The following is a 21,833-nucleotide window of genomic DNA, read 5'->3' as shown; positions in this document are numbered from 1 at the left end:
GCAATCATGTTTTGTTTTTCCTCCAGTAGTGTACACACTGGTAGTTCTCTAAATAAATACATAGAAACAAATAATTGTCTAGCTTTGAAAAGCCGTGCTTGCTGAGATCCTTTTATATCCCATTATTAGAGTTCAGACTAAAACAAGTTTTCTTGTTTCAAAATAAAACCCACAAGTCTTTCCTTTGATACCTTTTTATTAACTACAGATCTGTTATCACTGTATTTTGAACTCATAGATGCAATATAACTTTGAATATTGTCTTAATTGAATGTTTTATATACGTTAAAGCATAATATATGTAGCTCAGACTAATCAAGCTATAAATACATTTGAGATTTGCCATAAATGTATACTATTTTATAAAAATAAAATATCACTAAAATATTGGCTTTTGATACATAGATAAATTTAAGTTACACAATAACAATGAAAGCAGAACATGCTTTGGCATGCTTGGGTCAGTCCTATTGGGAAAGAGGAGAGTGAGCGGCCAGATTATTGGCTCATTGTTTAAGGCAGCAAAAGAACATGAATTACATTGCTTTGATTGAGGTTGAGGAATTTATCCTCGGATTGAGGTTGAGGAAAATGTAATCCATACTACCTCTGCTGAAATAAATTTGCAGTTTCAAAACTTTTACTCCACATTGTATAGTAAGAGGAAAGAAATATTAGAAGACTTGGAAACATTTTTCTCTCACCTTGATCTTCCATATTTAGATATGGCTCAGCAACAGCTATTTGCATATGGATGAAATGAAGGCTGTGATTAATGAATATGAACACTGGTAAACCTCCGGGCCCAGATGGTATAAAACTTTTCCAGGATTTTTAATTCCAAAATTATATCAATCGTACAATGAGATTTTTGAATCTGGTATATTGCCAGCATCACTACAGGATGCTTATTTATTTATTTATTTATTTATTTATTTATTTATTTATTTATTTTCGATTTTTATTCTGCCCTCCCCACATTTCCAGCAGGCTCAGGGTGGATGTTGTTGTCGTGCCAAAGCCAGGCAAAGACCACAGTCAATGTGCAAATTTTCAACCTATTTCTTTGATAAATGTGGATGCGGAGATATTAACAACCATTCTTGCTAACGGACTTCAAAGGTTATTAGAACTTTGGTATATGTAGACCAGGTAGGATTTATACAAAGTAGGCAACCATCTGATAATCTTAGATTGGTCACTGATCTGATTGTATTAAATAGAGATGCAATCAAGTTGCTATTCTTTCACTTGATGCTGAAAAAGCATTTGACAGAATTTATTGGACATTTATTTTCTCTACATTGACTAAATTTGGCTTCCCTCCTACATTTTTCAAACAGATTTGAATTTTGTATTCATCCCCAAGACCTAGGGTACAGACTAATGGTGTTTTTTCTGCATCATTCCCTCTTAAAAGAGGTACTAGAGGTTCTTTCTCCTATCATTTTTAAATTTATGTTTGGAAGCTCTGGCTTGTGCTATTAGACAAAGTAATAATACACATGGCTTTATACGTAATTCTTTAGAATTTAAATTATTTAATTGGATAAAATCAGAATGGCCCAGATGCTATTACTTATCATGGAATATTGATCCCAAGGAATATTAAGGATGTGATTTCATTGAATTTTAATAAACTGTATTGGATATATCTTTGAATTTGGATAGATGGGCAACCCTAATCCTGTCATTATGGGGTAAATACACTCAAAATGAATATTATACCTCAAATTATATGTGTTATGCGTGCAATCCCTGTTTATATACCTTTTAGATATATTCATAAAATTAATACTTTGTTTCAGAAATTTATGTGGGGTTTGACACTACCCAAGATTTCTTTAAAGAGGATGCAACTTTCAATTAAAGAAGGAAGTTTTGGTCTTCTGGACCTTAATGCTTATCATCAGGCATATTTGTTATTGTGTACAAATTATTGGGATCCCTCCCCTCACTTGGGGTATCCATCTTGGGCTCTTTCGGGAACCACTTTTGGAACCACTCGGCCTCTTTTGGAACCACTTTTTAAGTGGAATACATTAAGATCTACTTATGTTAAAATGGATTTTGTTCCTCCATCAATTTCTGCATCTAGAAAAGTATGGGGTGTGATATCATGAAAATAAGAATTTGACCCACTCTTACATGCTAAACTAACATTATAGTTAAATCCAGAATTAAAAACAGGGAAGAAATCTTTCTTATGGAAGGCTTGGACAGTTAAGGGAATTTTTACTTTAAATCAATTGATAGGTAATGATGATTTCATTTTTCCAACTGTGATATGACAAATAGGATTTGTCAACAACTGCCAAATGGCAATATTTACAGTTGCAACATCTGTTAGTGTTCAAATACAGCCCGGCACCTTTGAGTGCTTCAGAATCTCCCCCACTTTGGGATATGGAATCAGTACAGAAACTGAAATCTACAATATTTGTATACTAGCAAGCAGGGATCATTTCGTAGAAAAAGAGCAGGAGGAACTCATTAGCATAACTCATTAGAATATGCCACACCTCTTGCCATCACTGGAAGTGCGTCAGTATAACTGATTTGCATATGCCACACCCCCTGACATCACCTATTCTGGCTGTTTTGGACCCAATCCTGGTCATTCAGGGCTGAAATTGGGCCCAAAATGGCAAAAGGGGGCTGAAAATGGCCGAAAGGGGGCCCAAAATGGTCAGGATCAGGGCGCTGATGAGCAGGAGAGTGATCAACCACCTGTCAGAGGCCTGATCCAGGCCATTTCATCCCCAATCCAGGCCCAACATGGCCGAGAGTCAGGTGGGCAGGGCCACCTGACATGTGATCTCTTTGGGGAACTGCCGGAACTGCGTTCCTGCACGTTCCCCCTCAAAATGAGCCCTGCTAGCAAGAAAACTGCCTCTAGAGGACTGCACCACCACAGCAGGCCTTCCTAGGCCTCTGGAGGATCAGGCTGCCATGCTGGGCCCTCTCAGGCCTTCAGAGGATGGGCCGCTGCACTGGGCCTTCCTGCTGCCATGTCAGCCTTCCCACCACCGTGCCAGGCCTTCCCACTTATGCAGTGGGCCTTCCTGGACCTCCATAGGCCCTGATGAGGCCACCGTGGCAGCAGGAAGGCAAGCCATGTTGCCCACAGCTCACTTTTTATCCCCGTGGAGGGACCTGCAAGTGCGCCTACACAGGGATAAAAAGTGAGTCGTCGCCAATATGGCTTGCCTTTTATATAGTAGAATAAATATTTGAGGTTGGTTAATAAATATGATACACCGAGCCATAGAGATGAATTGAATGATCTGGAGCATCCAATTTTGCTGAAGCAGTGGGCTAAGTCCTTAAGCCATATACCCATTGCTACTATGAATCTTAAGTTGTGACTTACTCAACAAAAAAATACGTTTTGGGTATATTAGACTCCTCAGCATCTTTTTATTAAAGGTATAAGCACAGTGTCTTAACTGTTGCCGGTGTAGTTCACAAAATGTATCTCTTAAGCATAAGCTTTGGTCATGATTAGTTATTTGGCCCTTTTTGGAGGAAGTTATTAGTCATATTAATTTTGTGTTAGAAAACTTACTTGTTTTTGAGGATGTTAGTGCACTATTCAACTACTTGCTTGACTCTTGAAACCTAATCAGTGGTCAATGGAAATGGACCCTCCATGCCCTTACAGTTGCTAAAAGACTTATATTTCAGCATTGGAAAGAAAATCCCGCCTCCTATAAATCACTGGATTGAAGACCTTATCCATTTATCAACATGCATTTAGAAGACAACTGTGCATGGACTTATATTTAGATATTTGAAAATCTTTTACAGATACCTATGTATAGATTTGCCATTAGTGTTTTTGTAGCCAGCACTGTTTTCTTTCTTTTTTCTTTTTCTCTCCTGTTCACTTTTTATTTTTATTGCTTTTTATTTTTTATGTTTTGCACTAATAAAAATAATATTTGAAATGGATTTTTTTAAAAAAAAGATTAAAAAGTCACACACTATATATAAAAAGTTGGGATATATTACCATTTGGCATTATATCAGTAGCCCGCCCCCCCCCCGTGAAGGGGGGGTTAAACCATCACCCCTATGCAAACACAGAGGCATGTATGAACCACTGGGCAGCATGAATTGTTATATTTAATGTTTTTAAATGTTTTTAAATGTATTATTTAATGTTTTTAAATGTTTTTAAACATGTTTGTATTTGTTATCCGCCCTGAGCCTGCGAAAGCAGGGAGGGCGGAATATAAATATAATAAATTAAATTAAATTAAATTAAATTAGCTCCCTCAAGCCAGTTTACCTGAATAAATCCAGAAGTCAGAAGGGGCTCATATATACTCCCGCTATGAAAAATGGTTTTCTTGTTCTATGTATTGCAAGACTCAAGCAATCTCTCCCAGTGTCCCATAAAGCATGGGACTGCAGCCTTATATTGCATGTATATATGCAATATACATAGTACATGAAGAGTCCTTAAAGTGAATTGCAGCTACACCTGTTAAAACTGAAGGTTGCAGATGCATTAGATTATATTGTTGTGTTGTGGTCCTTGCAAGTGGGCCAGCTTATGCATGTTTCCTCAGCTGTCCACTCAGATGAGAACATAATAGATTATATTACAGGGAGGCACATTTGGGTCCCTCCTCCCCATTTCGTCTGTACAGACTCCATGAAGACAACGACCGAAGCCCAAGGAGCTTTATGGGCGATTAGGCATTTACACTTGGATTGCCCCTGTTGAAGTCAGACACTCTGTGAACTACACACCATCTTTGTGTTGCAACACACCTGGGCATTTGTTCTGCATATCTGACTTCCCTTAGTGGTATGAGGCTGTCCTAGGGAAACAGAATTTACCACTCTTCAAGATACATCCAATACAGCCTGCAGTATGCTGACAGAGCTATAGCAGTTGCTCTTTTGACCCAAGTCATAATTTACTTTGGTTTTATTAGGGGTCTGGTTTAGATATGCAGTGGAAGAGAGTGGCGGAGTGCTGAAGTGTAGGATGGCATGTACCCTTCAGGCTTCAGGCAAGGGAGGACATTGTTCACAGTTCCCCAATAATAACTCGCTGTAAATGGAAAACTAGTACAGCCTGCAAAAGGCCAGACTAGATTCCTTCTCCCTGATACGCACATTTTTAAATTTCAGGAAGTTTGTAGAAACCTGGAGAGGAGCATTTGAAATGTGGCTTCCCCCGAATTAGAGTCTGAAGCAGTACAGCTACTTCTGAATCCTTTCACTTCCACCTGCCTGTCAAAACCAAAAATGGGCATGATCCATTTTGTGGTCCTGTAGTGGAATACTTATGTAACAGCTTCCTATTAAGTTTGCATAGATATACATGCTGTGGTTATATATTTGAAAACTGCTGAATAAAAATGCTCTCTGTGGCTCTAGTGTAAGTCTCTTGAAATGAAGTTATCAAATACAAGTTTCTGAAATCTATTATTTTTAAACTTGCCAGCTCACAGCAATAGAGTTACTACATAATGCTACATCAGAGAGTCACAGAGGAATACACAAACATGATGGTGGGAAGGAATGAGCGACACTTATTTTAACAGCACATAGATAGGATTTCTGTCGTAGTTACACATAATTCAGTGTCGATATAGACTCAAAAACTACTAAACTATGGGAGCAAGCCTAAGCAGGCTTACTCAGAAGTAAGTCCAGGGCTGTTTCCACACGGCTCCCCGCTGCTCGTAACAACCCGGAATATTGCGTAAAAAACGTGGAAGATCGCGTTTTCTCACGTGAGATTTGCGCGAGGTCACGTGACGTCGTGCAAATCTCGCGCGATCTTCTGTGTTTTTTTTCGCGATATTCCGGGTTGTTACGAGCAGCGGGGAGCCGTGTGGAAATGGCCCAGTTTTAGTAAGTGAGAATCACTCCTAGGAAAAAGCTGTTAGGGTTGTGTTCGGCATATGTTGCCTATCTTAGCCAGTAATTTAAACAATACATGACTGAACTGTTTATATTTTATGCTTCTGAAGCCAAAAATCAGTGAGTCTGGTATATCTGGAGCCTGCTGTGCTGCTTGTTCAGTGCTTTAGCATTAAACCATTAAAAAAGACATGCAGGCTCTTTCCAATTTTCCATTGTCCTGATTGTATCATTTGCCCCACCCAATCTTTTGCTAAACACAAATTGGCATGTGGGTTGCAGGAATCAGAGCTGAATGAACTGATCTCAGCCCTAATAAGAATCCTGCACAGGTAATATCCTAAGATGTTTTTAAAATATACAATAAATAAGAAAAATGTACACACACACACAGACCCCACCATTTATGGATACAAAATCCCTGTAGGCATGCATACCATGTATACGCTAGATCTCATTGTTCCTTCTGAACAGGAATTTCTTGTGATGTGTCTAAGGCCACTTCTTTAACAGCTACAAGTTTGCCCATTGCTTGTACTTGGGTCAGAAAAGGGGACATAGAAGCTCCCATGAAACTTCCAAGTTTGCCAACTGAGTCATTTTTACACAAATCCTGTAGTACAAACATACAGCGGGTCAAAATGGCTTTGACATCTCTTTCTATTAAAGCAAAAAAACCTTGCCTCTAATTAAAACTCACAGTGAAAAAAATATAGAAATACATTTCTATACCACCAGAGGTTTCTTAGTAGACTTTTTGTCCGCTAGTTAACAAATTACTATGAGGTAATCCAGAAAGATCTTTGGGGAACATGCATGTCAGGGGTTCTAATTTTTAAAACAATCTTAGTAACTTTTTTAACTGAGTCAGCTCAGGGCTTTTTTTCAGCTGGAACGCAGTGGAACGGAGTTCCGGCACCTCTTGAAAACGGTCACATGGCTGGTGGCCCCACCCCCTGATCTCCAGACAGAGGGGAGTTGAGATGGCCCTCCGCGCCGCTGAGCGGCGCAGAGGGCCATCTCAACTCCCCTCTGTCTGGAGATCAGGGGGCAGGGCCACCAGCCATGTGACCATTTTTTCCGAGGGCAACCCACTGAGTTCCACCACCTCTTTCCCCAGAAAAAAAGCCCTGAGTCAGGTAAATTATGTATTCGTCCCTTCTTCAATGGAACTCAGTGCTGTGGTTTGGGGTGTCTCTTCCATTTCGTCCTCACAAAAGGCCTGTGAGGTAGTTTGGCTGAGAACATGTGGTTGGAGCCAGGTCACCCAGCGAGCTCCATGGCGGACTGGGATTCAAACCTAGTCCCTATCCAATGATGTAGTGGTCAAGTACTGCATGGACTGTTTGGGATGGAGGGATTACTCAAAAGCAGTTTCATGCTGTACAATCCAAAGCCATCATTTTTCTGTGGCGGTGAGCCGCAGAAAACACAACTCATACGAAGTACCTTCAAAAACACTTGATTTTTTACATGTTAAGGAGTCTTGATTCGGGAATACTTGTTAGTATTTGGTTCCTAGCCATATGGGCTGTTACCTGTCCTATGCCTTGATGCAGTAAACTTCAGCCACAACCTTCAATAAAGTACTACTTATTTGTTAACTGGATATTTCTAAATACACCTTCTGATTAACTGTATGGGCATTCCAGTTCTGAGACTGACGTTAGTATTAATTCATTTTGTGCAGGACGGAGGTATCCCCTTGATAAACATTGAGAGCGGAACTACAAGTGACGCCTGGCACAGGTTGGACACTTGTCAGCTTCCCTTAAGTTTTGATGGGAAATGTAGGCGCCCTAGTCTTGCAGCTTGGCTCTCCGACTGCTGTCCAATGGACTTTTCAACTATCACTTGTCTAACATCCCACCAAGCTGCCTACATTTCCCATCAAAACTTGAGGGAAGCTGACAAGTGTCCAACCTGTGTCATTCGTCACTTGTAGTTCCGCTCTGAGAGAAATCATAATGTATGATGAGCTGGATCTCTTGCCCTACCTCATCAAAAGGTTCTTAATGATAACTTGCTTTTGAACAGTAAAACCATTCTACCTTCAGAAGCATCTGGGAAACAGAGGAACAAAAAACTGGCAAGAGAATGGCATACATATATAGTTAGGATTTCCGAGCACGTGGAGGTGCTGAGGTTGCTGCTGGTTTAGTTGGGGTGCTCGTCTTAGCCGAGTTGCATTTGATGCACAGCTCTCTCATAGCCATGAGACTTTCTTCCACTGCTTTTCCAAACTTGTGGGAGGATGTATCTTTACAGTCTTTGAAGCTTGAAATGCAGAATAATATATGCTCTGGCTGTGGATTGTAGCATGTGCCATAACCGTTTGGAATCACTGGCCCGTAGCAGCAGAACATTTCCATGGTGGTTGGAACCTGATTTCAGGAATAAGGAAACATAGCGACATTAATGGTCAGATGAGAGAACCTAGTGATTGTGAAGAATGACGTAGTTTAATGTAGTTCATGTCTTGCCTCACTGATCCAGAGAGGTCACAAGTGCACATTTCAAGGGATCAAAGCACTTCATGTACACTGTCCTTGCAATAGACCTGTAACATAGGCTGTTTCCACACTACTCACCTTCATCCGGAATGCTGCAGAATGTCGCGAAAAAAATGCAGAAGATAGCGTCTTCTTGCACGAGTTTTGTGCGACATTGCGCAAAACTCGCACAAGAAGACGCTATCTTCTGTGTTTTTTTCACGACGTTCTGCAGCGATCTGGATGAAGGTGAGTAGTGTGGAAACGGCCATAGGCCAGCTTTATCCATGTATTGTGGTGGAGATGAAACTGAGGGCCTAGCAATAAGTGTTAGCCCTGGCCCTGTTGTCCAGACATATGCCGAGAGTTCTGTGCTTGGAATGTAATTCTCAGGTATGCAGGGGCCTGATTTGATTGGGACAGCAGGACACATGAGAGGGGGTTTATATATTTCCCTCTGCATTGTTTTCCTGACTGGAGGAGTCCAAGATGGTGACTGCTGCAGATGCTTTGTAACCTTACTCCTTTTAATTTTCCCCTTTTAATCTCTTTGAACAATAAGTTTCCTCCTCGAACAAGTAAGAGACTGTATCTGGATGTCTGGAGGGCTTTTATCCTCTGTTTTTAACTTGTTGTGCTCTGTTTTTGACTTGTTATCTCCAGAGCTTCTGTGGAAATTTAATTGAACTGAGCGTTATGAAGACTTGGATATCTCTGGTAATACATAAGGATAATTGCCGGAACTTTACTTCGGGCTACCTGGACCAGTCTGATTGGGATTGTTAGCCCAGTGAGTACTGCAAGAAAGCTGGTGTGTGTTTACAACCACCACACATGTGCTTTGATCTCCCTGAACTGGTACTCCACATGGAAGCAGCAATCCAGGGGGAGGGGCACAGCCCTCCCTCCACTGCTTCTTTTTCTTCAGTAGTCTCTGGGATAATGCTCCCAGTCAGAACAGAAGAATGGCAGGCAGCCACCTGTCCAGACCCCCACTTTCATTAATGAAGAGAAGAACCCTATGCTGGCTGCCCCCACTAAGAGTGCCCCCCAAGGATCCCTGGGGAGGAGGGGTCCCTCCAGCTTGTGTGTGCATGCAGCACAGGGACCAGATGCCTCCCGGCGCCCTGGAAACACTGGTCATCTGCCTGGCATCTCAGGCCCCAGCAGTGCAGGGTTTTTTTGACAGCCCTCCCCTTGCACATGGGAAAGACTCCTATCCCACCCCATTTGCTGTGCCTCCATGTGGGGGGGGGGATAGGGGTAGCCTGGAGTGGCAGCCCCCATGGGATTGAAGGATCCCTGCTCTGTTCGGGAGCTGAGCCCCCAACAGGGTAAGGGTTGGTAGATCTTCAGGGCTGCTGCTTCTCTCACAGCCCAGGGCCTGGGACCCACTTGGGAGATGTGCTGAGGGGCTGCCCCTGGGGGGAGTGGGGAGCTACTGTCAGCTGCAGGCAGGGAGGGAGTAGTTGTTCAGCACAGACTTTATTGAACTGCCCAAAGCAAACAGGGTGTCTGGCCACGTGTTGCTAACTTCCCCTGCCTGGGATGGGAGCTGCACCTGTTTGCACAGCAGTTAGAGCCATGACAGCCGTTCCTCATGCTGCCTTCTCAGGAGTGGGGTTGAGTTGCAGGCTGCCCGGGAAATGACAAGTAACATGCGAGGGTCTGAGACCCTCCCATGGAGATGGTCAGGAATCCAATCAATATCTCAACTAGAATTTCAAAATTTCATATAATAGTGCAATAGGATTAAAGTGCTCTTGTGCAATAAATATCCCTTCACAACTGGATATACCCTTCCTCTACATGTCCAATAATCAGTATTAAATACAACAATACATGCAGCCAGAATACAATATCAAAAAATTAGTCCGCATAATAAAATGGTGGCCTTAAAGTCCAATACTCATAGCTCCTGTTTTTCTGTTCTTCAGCAGGTAGAGAGAATTGTGCTGCCTTTGTGGTCCTCCCAGATTCAAAGGTAAGTCCATTATTGTGTATAGTCCATGAATGATGGTCTCTCTTAATGTCTTTTCAGGTGCACGGTATCTTGGAAAATCCAATACGTACTGCTCAGTGGGCTGCTAGCTGAGGACCCGTTTTGCCAACCCTTTTCAAGGGCATCTCTAACACCAAAGAACCTACCAATTTAATCCCTTATTCTCGAATGTATACGCCACCTCTGAAGCTGTTGACAGGGCATGAGTGCATTGGCTGCCATGGCAGTCCGCATCCTATGCTTTGTTGGGCCACTTGGGCAGGGCTGGGCATAGGGGGAGGCAACATTTCCCCTACAATGGATGGCTATGGGCTATGCAGCCATTTTTTGTAGCGTAACTTTCCGCCACTGCAGGGAGCATTCCTGTACAAACTAACTTGCGCCTAGCTCCCTGGTCCACCCCTGGCCTGCCGGCACAAGGATTTGTGCTTCGGTTATTCCTCTGACCAGCCACCATGCCTGGGAGCCAGTGGGAGCCCCGGGTGGAGTGGCACCAGGTCCCTGTGCTGTTGTAGGGGGGTAAGTCTGGGGTATGTTGTAGTAAGTCCGAGTCAGCTTCCAGGGAGTTTTTGACCCCCACCCTGGACTGTGCTGAAAGATTCTGGCAAAGCCATCTATCGCCAGTTTGGTGGATGGATAAACTATAAGTGCTATGCTGGGTTTGATGAGTGAATATAGGAACATTATGTTACCATTAATTTTTTAATAATAATTTTATTAAATAATGTCATTATTTATTTTTAATAATAATTTTATTATTATTATTAAGTATTTTAATTTTAAATGTCTATTTTATGGGTTTTCATTGGTACTGATATTGTTTGTGTTGTCATTTTCTCTTGGTGCTGTTTGCTAAGGCTATGAGTTAATGCAAGAAAGATGATGATGATGGTGGTGGTGGTGGTGGTGGTGGTGGTTGGGGGGGGCGTGTTTTCCTGACCTGAAATAATGGGGAGCCATTATTTGCCCGGCTGGAGAAAATTACATGTGCTGATTGCTTAATCAGCTAATGGATGCTTCTAAATGGGGTCAAAAGCGCTGTTTAAGATAAGGCAAGAGGCTAGTGATAGCTGGTGAGAATTAACTTGGGCATAGACTCTAAGAATATGTTTCCATTTCTTTGATTTTGAGCAGTTGTGCCCCTATAAACAGACATGATTTGTTCTTGTTTCTTTTTAATTAGAACTGTACGGGTAATTTACTGGCTTTGGTATTCTGACAGATTTAATATTGAATGGTTATTGAGATGTCACTCAGTTTATTGGCAAGGCTTAAGTAAATGTCAAAGATTTATTGTCAGGAAGAATTCTAAGAAGCAGTATTTTCTGATGGAGTCTATTAGCGAAGTCTCTTTTTTCAGTCAAAGCTCTGTTTTTAAAATTATAATATTGCAGTGGGGTGAAAATGCTCCTTACTAAATCCAAGACATTATTTGTTAAGAAAGCTGTGCATCCTCGCCTTTGTTGTGTGCAGGCTTTCAAAAATGGCACTTGGCTTTGTTAATGGTGTAGGACAGGCCATTAGTCCCACTAACAGAGTCACAGAATTGTCAAATAAATTTGCTGTGCAACAGCTGGAGGCCATAAAGCTATTCAGGTTCACTTTTTGCCCATGGATGGTTTCTTGGACAATTTATGTAGTGGTATTCTGGTTACACTCATGTCTGAAAGCCAAAAGACATCATGGCAAGATCAAATTACTTATGGGTTTTAATGTTTTGGGCCTTCCATTAGCAGCCCCCTGCTCCGCCCCACTTTTTATAGGCAGAACTCTCTCAGTCTTAGATATCTGATGTACAGCTTCAATAAATTGATTATCGAGTACATGACATTTCTTTAAACTTGTTACTGATTATAGAGAAATATGTACTTATATGTTGATGGCTATGCAGCTGAAAGAATTTATAGATTAAACCAGTGTAATTGAGGGGGATTATAGAAGCTAAAGACTCAGATTGTTCATTATCTTGCAGCCATCACACACTGCCTGTAAATTTAAGAATGGACTTTGCAGCTCAGAGCCAGAACGGAGAGACCCGAGTGCCTAGGGTATTTGGAGAATTCCCAGAATCTGCCTCTGTAACGGTCCTGACCTAGACGGCCCGGGTTAGCCCGATACCGTCAGATCTCAGAATCTAAGCAAGGTCAACCCTGGTTAGTAACAACAATCTGATAATGAGTAAAATTAGACTGCATTCATACAGCTGTTACCTAACAAAACCTATGACTAGTAAAATACCTACCTAGAGATGAATACGAAGACACACTGTAGAGTACTTTTGGATATCTGCAAATAATCTTTTGAAACCTCTTTGGACGAGCAATGGATTTCTTTTTCATCTTTATTACTAATTGTGTATGTACCTAATTCCTTATGTAAGGATGATTGCCAAATTTGTATCTGTAGTCAAGCTTTTTACATTCTATGTAAATAGTTGGTTTGTTATTTGTTATTTGTCATTAATAAAATAAAATTTTAAAAAACCCTGGGCTGTTTTCATACTACTGACCTGCTTCCGTAACGTTGTGAAACGTCACGCAAAAAATGCAGAAGATAGCATCTTCTCGTGAGAGTTTTGCGCGATGTCGCACAAAACTCTCGCGGGAAGATGCTATCTTCCGCTGTTTTTACACGATGTTTCGCAACATTACAGAAGCAGGTTAGTAGTGTGAAAACAGCCCAGGTCAGTACTTGGATGGGAGACCGCCAAGTCCAGGGTCAGAGGCAGGTGACAGCAAATTGCCTCTGAATGTCATTTGCCTTGGAAACCCTATAAATTGCCTGCAAATTGATAGCGCTTTCAGCCACCGGTTGTCCTAGCCCAACAGAGAGATGTTTCCACTTGAGCCATGTGGTTTGCCAAGGACCACAAGGACATAATTTCACCTGTGGCGTTGTGTACCTAGGGACTTTAGTTCAGCAGTCAGAAATTGCTATAGGATTCCATTCCTGCAAAGCCTGAACAGGAAAGGGGGTGGTGGTAGACGGTGTGTGTGTGTGTCAGGGGGGGGGGTTGTGAAGGATGGCAGCAATTTATGGTTATTGTTATTTCTTACTGAGACTCAAGGCAGATAACACAGTTAAAATCAACATGATCCATGACTGGTATGTTCAAATAGACAACAGAATAAATAGCAGAAAATGAAAACAAGCAGAAAACCTTGTGCAGAGTTGATACAATCCTGTAACAAATCATAATCAATTTGACATGACATATTAAATGACATGGAAACAACTAAATATACTTACAGGAACAAACAGTACATAGCAGTATAGTCTACAGACTCTATCTCTTTAAGAAAGTGTCTCTCTGAACCATTCCCTTGCAGCACATCATTACTACGTGTAAAACTTATTATAAGTAAAATTTAGGATATCGGAACCAGCGAAAATGGCAAGTTCTGATCCACCAAGTTTCTTCCAAGGTGCTCGCCTAGGATCAAATCTGAAGTGGTTAGTAGGTAGCCTTGAACAAGTAACTGTCTCTCAGTTTTCCATTTGTCAAATGTACAGAATAATAACCTATCTGATAGGATTGCTTTGAGGAGGACTGCATGACTATCAAACATTAAAAGCAACGAGTTGGATCCTGTGGAAGAGATCCACAGGGAGAAGAGTGATTTTCGCCTATTCCTCCCCTTCAGTGGAAGCTCTCTGTCCTTCCGGAGTGCCAGGTGTTCACCTGACATACTCAACAAGACCCTGTGTAATGTTTGCTGATGCTTTGATGCTATACTTATAACGAAAGGCTGAAGCTATTTCGTGACTGTGATGTGAAAGTATGCAAGGGAGGGGCTGTCTCTACTGTTGTCTGGATGTTCTCCTACATTCCTCTTGCCTGAGCCTGGGAAGAGGTTCTTGCACGGACACTCGCGACCTTGAGACTTTTTCTACATCAGCTCTGCTCTCTGCTCTTTCCTGCCTGGAGGCTTTTGCTTGAACTCAGCTGACTGTTACCTAAAGGGGGTGGAGAGTTAGGAATTTGCCCACGCTTAGAATCCTGCGTATGCTTTGTGCTTGTAGAGAAACGCCATTCCTGTCAAGGATGGCATAGGGTCCTGAACTGGTAGCTGATCAATAAAGATCTTTAACTCACACAGTGAAGTCTTTTTGAGAGCCACTTGGCAGACCCTCACACGGAGCAATGTTTCAGGGGCATTTCAATCAGCAGCAGAAGCGGGGAAGGGGGGGCAGAGAAGTCTTGCTTCTGTGCACAGAATTTAGACAGGATCCAACCCAGTGTGATAAATGATAGTGATAATAACCATGTATGAACCACCAGGCAATTGACTGTAAGGTAGGGGGCAGGAAGAGAATGGTTATGTAGTCTTATTGACAAATGTTTCAAAATTGCATCCTTTTCTTCCTTGCAGTCTTTTGATATTAAAAAACAGTGATGGCTTTAGGCATATAGTTGTTCTGAGACTCTACTTCCAGGGCCTCCAACCTGTTGACCCTATGAGAACATTTTAAGTAGAGATGGGCACAAACCGAAATACGAACCAAAGTTCATGATGAACCAGGCCGGTTCGTGGTTTGCGAACCAGCGGTTCATCAGAGCCCATTTTTGATGAACCACCACGAACTTTAGGCTGGTTCGTTTGGTTTGTTTTTTGGTTCGTCACTGCAGACAGCCTGGCACCGATCAATCAGTTTCCTAGGCAACTGGAGATGGACTTCCTGCAGACCTTCTGCTGACCTGGAAGTGACGATTTGCTGACCTGCATATGACGTTTCCACAAACAAAACGAACCGGTTTGTGAACCGAGGCAGGTTCGTGAAAGTTCATGGTTCATGGTTCGTGAAATGTGATGAACCACAAACCTCATGGTTCTTTTTTGGGGGGGTTTGTGCCGATCTCTAGTTTTAAGACATATACAATCTTTGTACAACATACACTTGATTGTTCTTTATATACTAATTGAGTAATTCTCCTGTTACATTTAACTCATGTACAACTGAAGGTATGGTTTAAATCCCACATTTATCAAGGTTCTGGTTCCTGGTTTCATTTGTAAAGTGAAGATGCATTGGCTCTTTCTAACAAACAGGTGTACACATTTACATTCAGGCTGTATGTTTATTTGCTGTAACATGTGAACAGGGCTAGAGTGCCATAGTTGTTATGGGAAAGGGACAGGGCTAGGGTGTCATAGGCATATTATGGAAGAGGGAAGAAAAATTTCTCTATCCACTTATTTCTTACCAAACACCAACACAATGTTGTAGATTTCTATCATTTTGGTGTTTGAGGCTTGGTTTGTCTTTGTATTATAGACTATTCTTCACTCAACAATCAGTGACTCTTCAGATATTATCTGACAAATTGAGCTGTGAGTCTTGAAAGCTCATACCTTAGAAACCTAGCTGGTTTTTAAGGTGCTATTGGACACAAATCTTACTCTTAGATATGGTCATGCTCTATAACAACAAAAGCAACTACATTTGATTTATATATCACCCTTCAGGACAACTTTACACCCACTCAGAGCCATTTACAAAGTGTGTTATTATCCCCACAACAATCACCCTGTGAGGTGGGTGGTGCTGAGAGAGCTCTGAGAAGCTGTGAGTGACCCAAGGTCACCCAGCTGGCTTCAAGCGGAGGGGTGGGGAATCAAACCTGGTTCTCCAGATTAGAGTTCCATCAGTCTTAACCACTACACCAAACTGGTTCTCTATGAAGTTGCTACACCTCTCGCAGGAAAAGTGTGACAATTGTGGAGCACATGTCTTTGGTCACAACTAGAGTGTTATTTACAAAGTCTAAGAAAGCTGTAACATTAAGGAATGGCATCTCTTTTTCTTAATGTTCATAAAGAAAACTTGTTTATAAAACTTGTATTTATATCTGCAACAGCTTGAAAAAAATAGGATGGGGACCCTGTAGACCGGACCACAATTCATGTGAGGGTCAAATCTGGCCTAGGGTCTGCTTTCTCCTCATCCCTTGGACTTCATTCCTCATCATTTTTCAAATCCAAGATTAATTTGCTTTCGTTATTAGTCTTCGTTGTGAAAAATAAAATGCAATGTAAGAGAATCCAATGCATTTTGAAGAGCTGTTTGGGTTACTTACCCACCCGAAAATACATCAGAGACTGTCACTGATTCATAACTTCTGTCACGGTGAGAATAATGGGAATTCTTTTTATGACTAATCCCAATATGAATTTTACTCACCTGGCTGGTAGAGAGTATAAATCGATTGCTTGTCAGATACGTTTCATCAGTGAATATGTCTGGCAGTTCCTTGAATTGTTCACGAGCCATCTCTCGCAGCCCCAACAAGTGATTGTCTATGGCCATTCCTGTAATAGCCTGGACACAATAATATAGAAGAGGGGGGTGGAGGGAGGATTGTCACCGAGCTCATACAAAACTGCAGATACATCCTTCAGATGTTGCTAACCTCTGGACTTAATTTCATGCTTCCTGACTGAAGTAGTTGCAGCGCTCTCAGTTGCCATGTAAAACAGCCTTTCTTTCCAGTGTCTGCAGAGAGCACTTTGAAACCCCGCACGGTAGGTGTGCTGTGAGTTCTGCAAGTTATAGTCTTTTCAAAAGGAAGAACGAAAGGAAACAGACCCGTCTTCCACTGACTTTAATTTATTTCCACTATGGGTTGTCTGTAGAAACGGAAGTTTTCAAAACTATCTGGCCTATCAATCAAAAGATCATTACTTGAATTTTTTTGGGAAAACCCCTGTAATCGTCCTTCTAAAATAAAAAAATATACTTTCCTAAATGCTACATTAAAGGTTTGGGATCAAATTCGACATAAGATTCTTCTGAATATCTCTAGATTCTCTCCGATTATATTAAATTCCATGCTAGAACCAAGGCTGAGTAACTCATTTCGTCAGTTTTGGTGACAAACACAAAAATTTAGATTGATAGATATTGCAACACATAATGGTCTTATGAGTAAACTAGAACTGGAACAAAAGACACACCAAAAGGTTCAATGGCTCCTCTATTTGCAACTTCAAAGCTTAACAGACAGAATCAATGTTAATCAAATAATGAATACCCCTAAAACTGATTTTGAAGAACTATTAGATTCTCAACAATTGTCTTACAAAGGCCTAATATCCAAAGTTTACAATATTATATTAAATACATGTAACCAAAAGACTCTAAATTATCAAACTAAATGGTCAGATGATTGCAAAACTAATTTAACATCTGAACAATGGTGCAAAATATGATCTTCAAATTTAAACAACTCTCCAGTAGTTGTTACCAAACTACAAACTTTTAAGATCATAAACAGGTGGTATTTGACGCCTAAAAAACTATCACAAATTTACTCCTCTTTATCCCCTCAGTGTTGGAAAGGCTGTGGGGAGGTTGGAACATTCTCTCACTGTTGGTGGGAATGCCAACATGTCGTTAATTTTTGGAAGAAAATCCTCACTTCGATTAAAGACATCACTAACTACACAATCCCTCTAAACCCTGAATTAATCTTTTTGGATCAATGGGACAACCTACTCATTCCCAAAATAAGAAAGGACCTTATAACAAGCCTGCTAACAGCTGCAAAGAGCATTATTGCAACTTATTGGAAAAGTAATAGTGTTCCAACATTATCTGTCTGGCATAACAAGATCTGGGATCATTTCATTACGGAAAAATTGAGTGACAAAATTTATCAAGCCGAGCACTTTCCCAAAAGCACTAATTTTCAGGAGAAATGGTCTCCATTCTATGAATATCTGGAAAACAATATCTGGGCTGTATCAAAGTTTCACAAATCTGTTTTTGAATTGCTATAATGAAGTTCTTAGAATTTAAGCCTTATCACTGTTACTTTACATTGTATATAGTATTGTTATTTGATTATTGGTTGTGTTTTAGTTACCAATTGTTACTTGTTAATCTGTGTTATCTTGTAATTTATTGTATGCATTTTATTAATAAAATTTTGTTTAATTAAAAAAAAAATACAGTATTCCCCCCCCCCCAACCTATCTGGCCTGTTGATTGAGAGGCCCCTTCGGAATTTAAGAGTCATGTGAGTTCTAGGGCTGAGAATCTTCCCACTGACATTCTTGTAGAATAGCTGTGTTAGTCTGTTGGGTAGCCCTGTTAGCAGTGTTAAGTCTGGGGTAGCTGGGGCCTCTTTTGACACCTGAAAAGACTATTGAAGCATACACTTTTTGTGACTTGGTGTCCACCCTGTCAAATGCACGAAATGGCCTGTTGAGTATTTTGGTCTTTTTGCTGACTGGCAAGCCATTTCATAGATACGATGGAGTGGGCTCTAGCTGACAGAAGCTGCTGATTCAGTAAATCTGTTTTCTAAGGTGCTGTGAGACTCCTCTTTGGTTTTCATTCGCCCATTAACATCTGGAATGTTTTGGGAAAACAGGATTGCATCTACCTGTAATTGTTGTTCATCAAGTGTCCTTCTGTGCAGGCTCTCATGGGAACTGCGCATACGCTGGCAGGCCCATGCGTGTGCAGTTCCCATGTGAGCCTGCACAAAAGACACAGCGATGAACATTACCTCACTAAAGTATTGCTTCAGATGCTCTCGGAAGTGATTTCTGTAAACTGTGTGGCCTACCCAAAAATGAGTCATAGGAACTTCCCAGCCACATAATTTTCTCCAGCAGCAAATTCAAGAATTCAAACACGGGTTGAAATGTGTGGGAGTGTTTTCTTAGTGGCACCCTCAACTGCCTGGAATGCTCCCTTACGAAACAGGAGCACACCGGCAAGTGGAGTGAATCTGTGACTCCCCCACCCCTTAACTCATCATGCTCCCTTTCTTTCTGCATTCTTCTAACTTTCAAAATCAAAGTCTAGCCAGGAGAAAATAATACTTTGAACAACAGAATGAAATGTCGTAAAATGGGGGAGGATTAGCCCTCCTTGCAATAAATACGGAAAACAGAACAATAGCTTACAAAATGGAAAAGTTCAATCTACATTTCAACTGCAAAAAAGGAGACATCAAAGATTGCAGCAGTCATTCATTCATTTATTCAAAAGTCCACATAGCACATGGCTATAATACAGAATACAGACATAGGGCCAAGCTACACATGATGAATGACACTTGAACAGCAAGTGTATTTCTCCCTGTTCACTTGCCCTCCACTCAATCCACTTGCCGTTCAAGTGTCATTCGTCATGTGTAGCTTGGCCCATAGTTAAAACTTTTTTTAAAAAAACAGAGTTTAAAAAAGGATAAATGTTTACATTTAGATAATATAGATTAAAATTTAAGAAAAATAACAAGTTTGCTTCATAGTTGTTCTGGCACTAAATTAATAGCATTGGGTCAAATTTTTAGAGTGGAGCAACTAATGGACCATCGCCTTAATTTCCCACTCAAGCAAGGTGATGCACACAATTCTACAACAAGGACTCTTACTATATACAGCACTAGAAATGCCAGGTGTTCAAGCCAGATTCAGAAAAGGAAGAGGCATTAGAGATCACATAGTGTTGGTTAAAGGAGTGTACCAGAGAATTTCAGAAGCAAATCAGTTTGTGTCTTATAGCAAAGTGTTCAACATCTGATTGTATTGATGCGCAGCCCACTATTAGGACAGAATATGGGGAAACAGAATATGGGTGTTCCAAACGGCAAAAGGGGTCAAAACAGATGTATATTCTACCTGTTCAACCTAAATGCAGAACGTATCATATGGAAAGCTGGCTTAGATTTAGAAGGAGGTATAGTGAAAATTGGTAGAAGGAACATTACCAGTTTGAGATGTGCAGATACTGCCACGCTACTAGAAGAAAATAGTGAATACTTGAAATGACTATGGATGAAGGTTAAGGGAGAAACTACCTGTGATTGACAGGACTGGCTCCAACTCTGTCTCTCTTGAGGGACAGCCAATGGTAGTGGGTGGAATACTGGGCCAATGAGAGCTAGTGTCTGTGGGAAGGAGGGAAGACTTTTAAGAGTCTGAGAGTGAGAATGGTTTGAGACGCTGCTAAGAGAGGCAGCAGAAAGATAGCTGGCTGCTAATCTGTTCTGTTACTTTGAAACCTTTCCTGAGTTTTAGTTTAAAATCTCTTCACTCCTATGTTCCATTTGAATGGTGGGCCACATTTGACTGGTGGCAGTGTATATATAGGGAAAGTAGCCAGGTGGGGGGAGGTACATACCGGGAAGGGGCTGCCTCTCTGGTGGAGCCTCTGGGAGAGGAGAGAGGGGCCCTGTGAGGGTTGGGTCAGGCTCTCTGCCTGCGAAAGTGGAGGCTAGACAAGCAGTATGTGCGGACTCCCAGCCTTTACTTGCCTGGGTGACAAGGAATGTGAAAGGCTTGTGTCTCTGTGAGGTGTGGGCTCTACCCACTTACACCCACCGTAGTACCAAAGCAGGATTACAACTGAACATCAAGAAGACAAAAGTAATGCAAATTGAGTAAAGGGTTATGCAATTTTATGTTGACAATGAAGAAATCGCTATTATTAAATATTTTTTATTCCTTGGCTTAATCATCCACCAAAAGGGAGTCTGCAACCAAGAAATCAGAAGGAGATTGAGACTTGGGAGGGCAGCCATGAAGAAAAGATCCTTAACAATAAAGAGGTGTCGCTGGGGGCCACGATCAAGATAATTCATACTATGGTATCTCCCGTTACTTTGTATGGATGTGGAATTTGGACTATGAAGAAAGCTGACAGAAAGAAAATTGATTAATCTGGAGTATGGTGTTGGAGAAGAATTTTACAGATACCATGGACGGCCACAAAGTCAAGTAAGTGGATTCTAGATCAAATTGATCCTGAATTCTCCCTAGAAAGTAAAACAACAAAACTGAGGCTATCATACTTTGGTGACATCATGAGAAGACAAGACTCACTGGAAAAGTCAATGTTGGCAAAAGCTGAAGGCAGTAGGAAAGAAGGAAGAACTTGAAACGAGATGGCTGGACTCAATAAAGGAAGCCACGGTCTCCAGTTTGCAAGATCTGAGCAAGGCTGTAAATGATAAGATGTTTTGGAGGCTCTTAATTCATAGAATTACCATAAATCAGAAGCAACGGCACATAACACATTCACACACACTTGGGAATTGTAGACGGTTTATATTTAGAATAGAAAATTTGGAAATGGAAGAAGTAGTTTAATAAATGAGAATTTATAAAGCATGTTGGAATATTCAAAGCACTACCTTTCTACCTTTCTTTGCCACCTAATTATAAAGATGCTGTTGATGTTTTGAACTAGTGCTTGGAGTAAGTATTGGGCGGGATGAGGGTGAACCAGCTGAAACTGAGTCCTGACAAGACAGAGGGCCAAGCTACAAGTGATGAATGACACAGGTTGGACACTTGTCAGCTTCCCTCAAGTTTTGATGGGAAATGTAGGCATCCTGGTCTTGCAGCTTGGCTCTCCGACTGCTGTCCAATGGACTTTTCAACTGTCACTTGTCCAACATTCCGCCAAGCTGCCTACATTTCCCATCAAAACTTGAG

General features: G+C 41.2%; 1 protein-coding gene across 1 annotated transcript in view; it reads right to left on the bottom strand.

Moving 5' to 3' along the window:
- Positions 1 to 8,000: 8,000 nt before the first annotated feature.
- The window catches only part of CHAT (choline O-acetyltransferase), a 67,478-nt gene continuing 53,645 nt past the window's right edge, over positions 8,001 to 21,833 (bottom strand). Inside the window, exons 13-14 of the mRNA XM_054983761.1 lie at positions 16,564 to 16,701; positions 8,001 to 8,270 (exon numbers count right to left, since the gene is read on the bottom strand). Coding sequence (XP_054839736.1) covers positions 8,001 to 8,270; positions 16,564 to 16,701 — 408 coding nt within the window. The remainder of the gene's footprint in view (positions 8,271 to 16,563; positions 16,702 to 21,833) is intronic.

The sequence above is a fragment of the Eublepharis macularius genome, chromosome 6, assembly GCF_028583425.1.
Source record: "Eublepharis macularius isolate TG4126 chromosome 6, MPM_Emac_v1.0, whole genome shotgun sequence".
NCBI classification, from domain to species: domain Eukaryota; kingdom Metazoa; phylum Chordata; class Lepidosauria; order Squamata; family Eublepharidae; genus Eublepharis; species Eublepharis macularius.
The sequence above is the reverse complement of the archived record's forward strand: the minus strand, read 5'-3'. Positions and strand labels throughout refer to the sequence as shown.